General features: G+C 38.5%; 1 protein-coding gene across 1 annotated transcript; it reads right to left on the reverse strand.

Annotated features, from left to right (window-relative positions):
• Positions 1–217: 217 nt before the first annotated feature.
• Positions 218–5,364, reverse strand: LOC103461257 (cytochrome P450 2J2-like). The gene is made up of 8 exons (XM_017303614.1): positions 5,096–5,364; positions 3,634–3,796; positions 3,356–3,505; positions 2,242–2,402; positions 1,908–2,084; positions 1,698–1,836; positions 1,350–1,537; positions 218–364 (listed from the first exon to the last, which is right to left on the reverse strand). Exons 1-8 carry the CDS (start codon positions 5,294–5,296, stop codon positions 218–220), a joined length of 1,326 nt encoding a protein of 441 aa, XP_017159103.1. The 5' UTR covers positions 5,297–5,364.
• Between the last annotated feature and the right edge of the window lie 208 nt (positions 5,365–5,572).

Here is a 5,572-nt window from a genome sequence, read left to right on the forward strand (position 1 = left end):
TATTATGGATATGAATAAACAAGATTGATTGTATTTCTACAAATAAAATCATATGTCAGAAACTTCTAATTCAGTTTTTTTTTATTACAAGAGATAAATTTAACATTTCATCAATAACCACTTTCACCAAAGGCTCTGGCTGACTGTGAGGATGTGTTAACTCTGTTAAACTATATCAAGCAGAATAAAAAAAACTTTTAAAACATTAAACAAAAGACTAACCTGCAGAAAAAGGCATGAAGGCGTCTCTCTTCCTAAATTTACCGTCCTGGTCCAGGAAGTGCTGAGGGTTGAAGGAGTGTGGCGTCTCCCACATGGACTCATCATGGAGGACAGAGTGAAGTGGAGCTAAAATCAAGGTGCCCTGAGGACAAACACAGCAAATACACGGCTTTACACTCCTACTTTGTAGTCACTCCTAAATGTTTCCAAAAGCAGTTTTATATGTCATTACGATCAGCTCTGAATTGCAGAATTCATTTATTTCACACATTCAATTGTTTTTATTCAACAGTTTATGCTTTTTATAGATGATGCAATGCATTTTAATCACTGCTTTTGTAATTTTCTCCATTTTATGTATTGCAAAGCTGTGTTACCAAATAGATGATGTATAGAACAAAGCACACAGCTTGCTAAATGTAATTTAAGGTTGCTAATAAATGCTTCACATCTACAACTTTCACTCTGCTTTAGGTGGCATTCTTGTTCTTGTATCATTCTTTTGCCATTGAAGTGAGACGGGCATTCATATGTACTACACCAGTTTGTTGTCTGTCATTTTGACTAATGGGGTTAAAAACAAATCCAGTCATAATTAAATGTTAAAGTTTAAATATGAATGTTAATTTTGTAGTTGGAAAAACGGTTTCGCTCCTCACTCCTTCACCAAACAATCAGCAGCTGCTCCTGCTCATTAATCACAGCAGGAGGCTGACTGACAAAGAGGAGGGTCTAATCAAAACAAATAAATAAATAACAATACATCTACCATTTGCAAAACCTTGGACCTATAACATTAATAATTTAGCAAAAAATAAATTAATCCAATTCTTAATAGGCTCCAACAGCGTGCATAAAGTTTAAAATTCATGCGCGTCTGTCCCAAGTGGTCAAATGTGTGAATTGCAGTTTGTTAAGATAGATGACCTTCAGATTATTTCATCACCGTTAAAAAAAACAAAGACGGAAAATATTCAGTAAGACGACCACTAATGCAACAGGATACTACAGTTATTGTGTTTGAAGAAGTCAGTACAGAGCAATCTGTAATGACATATAACACATAATTGTTCCTGGATTTTAAGATGAGATTTAGATGCACTACAAACTCATAATTAATGTTGTACTTTTGGGATTGTGTATTTATCCAAGGTAGTGTCTTTGCTTGCTATTCGGGGCACATTTAACGGGATGATGTTCCCCATCCTCTGTATCTCATGGATGACAGCGTTGGTGTAAGGCATGTTGTCTCTGTCAGCCGTAGACGGCTGCCTGGATGGACCAATCACAGCGTCTATCTCAGCCTGGACGCGCTCTGCATGCAGAGAAAAACAACCTTTGAATCTACTGTCACACTGATACTCTGAAATGTCAATTTTACACATTTTATACCCAACGTCAGACTAATCTGTTCGTGATCAATATGTAAAGTCACAGGAATACTAGTCAGAGAAACATTAAGCTTCCTCACACACCTTGTATGTCAGGGTAGTAGATCATGTACAGCAGCCCCCAGTGCAAAGTGGTGGTGGTGGTTTCAGTTCCAGCACCGAACAGATCCATGATGCAAAAACACAAATTCTCCAAATAAAAACCGGAATCTTTGTCTTCTTTCTGTAAGTAAAAAAAAAAAAAAAAGAATCAGATGAGAGCATTTGCTTAATGAGAGACAGCAGAGGTCTCACCTCTCCCATCTCTATGAGGAAGGAGTCGATGTAGTCCCTGGGTGACGAAGGGTCCAGGTTTTCTCTGTGTTCCTTGATATTGATATCTATAAATTCAACTATCTCTCTTGATGTGGAGAATAGCGTCTGATGCGCCCCCGGCAGCCGCTTCATCAGCCAGGGAATTACGTTGTAAAGCTACAGAGTAAGAACATAAACTTTTAGGTGTCAGAGACATTTTTATTTCAAGGTATACCTTCATAAAAACAACACAAATCTACTCTACAAAACAAAAAATGTGTTATGGATTTAGTCCATATTTTGATTCAAGGATTTCTTTTGGGAGAGTTCTCACCTGCACCATTAATTTTCCTTGTAAGCGTATAACCTCATTGAATTTCTGCAGTATCGCCTGCTGCTGCAGGTCTGTGTACTCAAATCTGGTCCCAAAGACCAAGCAGCAGATGACATTGGACACAGCCTTGTTTACCAAAGTCTGGGAATTAAAAGGCTGACCTGTGAGACAGAGAAAGCTTTCACTGAGATCTGTTTATAAACATACTTTATGAGTCTTTTCTCTTTTTTGTTATTCTGTGCGTTTCATTTCTTTTTGTAATCTGGGGTAATACTGTGTGCCTCACTCATTCTCTTGCTTCCTCTTTCCATGCCATTTGTTTGCCCCTGCTTTTGTTCTTAGAGTACAAGAGCATCTCAGTGATTTAGAATACAATGGAAGTTATTTATTTCCATAATTCAAATCTGAGAGGGAAACTCATATATAAATCCCTGGTAATATATTTCCAGCATTTATATTAAGGATACATGATATATCTGCACTAACATCAGAATCGGCTGATTTAGTCATTATTTCCATCTTGTTTCCATTTACTTCTGGAGGAGAACACTGGTGGTATTTGTTTGTTTGGCCATGTGACAGTGACAGTCATGCACTGCAGGATTGTTGGAAATTTAAATGAAGCACAGAATCAGTGGTGGAGACAGCAGTGTGGTCCATTTTTTAAAGGTATTGAAACGGTAATGAGATCAGTTATCAGCCATAACAACAATATTTATATCAGATATCGACATTGGCCAAAATGCACCTATTTAGATATGAACATTTAGATGCTTTTCAATAATCTAGTATTTCAGTATTAAAAACCTTTATTGGTCCTATGTCATTTTAACATTTTCCAAGGAACTGGATAGGTTTTTTTTTGCAAATTAACAGAAAAACTAAAAATCTGTCACTTTTGAAATAAAGTCACTGATATAAATCAAATATAAATTCTAATTAACGACATGCACCAAAATATAAAACCTGGTTTATTTTTTTTTAAGTCCTTAAAGTTTCTACTCCACTTGTGTCCTCTTATTGCTTCACAGCTTTCAGGGTTGGTGTTCATAATATGTGTAAAATTAATGGAAAAATAAGTCCATGTCATGAATAAAAATATAGATTTTTTTGCCTTTGTGAGCAGCGTAGGCCTCTGCGAGGTACTGGCACTCCTGCTGGATGGATCGCTCCAGGGTTTTCTTGCCCAGGCCAAAGTTTCTGAGTGTCTGAAGAGCAAATCTCCTGTGTGTCTTCCATGGATAACCACTGGAACCAACAAGACCTTTTGAAAGCAAAAAACAATGTTACAGTAAAGGTATTTGGGAGTTACTGCATTAACCAACATCTATATGATTAGTTTCTTGTGTACCAAAACTCCAAACTGCAGCTATTCGGACACAAAAGCTTTACCTTTATTCCCAACTAACTCTTCAAACAGCGGGATGACGGGACGATCTACGAAGTCTTCTCCTTGAAGGATCAGAGCCTCCCTTATTTGCTTGTAGCCACTAACGATGACGGTCCTTCCACCAAAGAGGCGGACGCTGAAAATGTTCCCATATTTTTCTGCCAACTGAGCACAAAGAATGGCCCCAATGACTCAACACAAAGGAAAATGAATTCTCAAAACACAAAGGACACTTTCCTTTTGTGCTCAGAGCCAGCAGTCCACACAGTCAGACGGGGAGAAGCGTCCCTGGAGGTTTAGTGTCTTCCTAAGTCTATGAAGAACCCCTGAACGTCTTCCTACTTTGTTACAGTACAACCCCAAGTTTGAATTTTTTTTATTGGAGTTTTAAGTAATAAACCAACATGGCAAACTGAGAAACACAGACCAAATGTTCAACCTCAAACCTAGAGATCATGCATCAATTATTTTACCGTTATATGTTTTGGCTGAGATAGCTGATGAATGGACAGTGTGAACTTGGCTTTGAAATGGCTACGTCAAAGTCCAAACCTACACTAGAAATACCTCAAAATGTTCATTTACAGAGGTCAAAAGGTTGTGCGTTAGCTATGTAGGAAATGGCATTAGCTCCTACAAAGCTCCATTATTTTGTAGAAATATCAATTTTTTCACATTTATATAGTGTTGAGATAGAACATGTACGGGGGAAAAAAACGGAGCTCCTCTGCCTCCTCTCTATGGACCTGCCGTCTACAGATATATACTGCTCCATCAGAAACAACACATCAGAAGAAGGAGGAGGGTCTTCTCCTTCTTCTGTCAATCTCCCTGGTGTAAGCATCCCTCCATCAGTATGGCCACCAGTGACGACAGATACGGGTGCATTTCATCAGACAGCAAGAATACCACTGGGAAAAAGTGGAGGAGCCAAGTCCTTTCACAGATCATCCGTCTCATCTTACATTGTCACAACACAGCAATGGTGTTTGCAAATGTGTAAAAAAAAACATTATTGTAAAAGTTAACACACTGCAGCTTTAACTGCAGTGAAATGTGGCTCAACAAACTACAGACTCCTGGGGTGGGGCCTGAGTAAAACTATGCTGAAGTAGGGCTGCTCTTACTTGAGCAGTTTTTGGATATTTTGCCCACCTCTGATTATACTTGATCTTTCTGAGTCTAACTGCTTGTATTCACAGCATGTACATTATAAAACTATTTGACAATCAGACCAAGGTCCAAATAGTCCGGGGAATCCTGTGCTTCATCCGACTATACCTTTACACTAGTTGCTTTCAAATCCGGATCATCGGGGTATTTTAGTTATTTTAATGTAAGAGTTAAAGTTACATCTCCCACAGACAAAACAAATCATTCTCAACGAGATAAAACTGAAAATGTTAAACTCTTTGCTTTATGCAACAACAGCACTTGATTTTCTTTTTGCATTTCATTGGATACCTCGGAAAACTGCAGGTGCATCCGAGAGAGATCGATGAGATGGAGGTGTCCAACAAAAGGAAGGGACCAGGGTCCGGGTGGAAAGTTTCTCGGCGCTCTGTTCTTCCAAACTTCGCTCAGCAGCAGAAAAACAAACACAAATATGAGAACGCTGCTGCTGTCTATCCAGTCCAAGCCCAGGACACGGAAGATGGACTTCATGATTTCTCCTTAAACGGCGTCTGATTAAAATGGATCAAGTTTTAATACGCAGGAAGAAAACACTCTGCGTGACGTCACATAATCACATTGGCACGCTGTTGGCCTTCAAAGTAAAAGCAGTAAGCGCAAGAAATTTGAAAGAAAAACATATATTGGTCGTAAAAATCACGGAAGCCTAAAATCTCCATCTTGGTGCCATCTTATAAAATATAACATGTAATTTATTGCCAGTAGTTGCAGCATCATGCTGTGGGAATACGCAGTGGCGCAAAAAGT

This window comes from Poecilia reticulata, unplaced genomic scaffold (assembly GCF_000633615.1).
Source record: "Poecilia reticulata strain Guanapo unplaced genomic scaffold, Guppy_female_1.0+MT scaffold_874, whole genome shotgun sequence".
NCBI classification, from domain to species: domain Eukaryota; kingdom Metazoa; phylum Chordata; class Actinopteri; order Cyprinodontiformes; family Poeciliidae; genus Poecilia; species Poecilia reticulata.

Coding starts and splice junctions, on each gene's coding strand:
- LOC103461257 (XM_017303614.1), bottom strand. CDS start 5,296: ATGAAGTCCATCTTCCGTGTCCTGGGCTTGGACTGGATAGACAGCAGC. Junction 2,085..2,241: donor AAGGAAAATTAATGGTGCAG/GTGAGAACTCTC, acceptor CTTACTCTGTAG/CTTTACAACGTAATTCCCTG. Junction 365..1,349: donor ATAAATACACAATCCCAAAA/GTACAACATTAA, acceptor GTTTGTCCTCAG/GGCACCTTGATTTTAGCTCC.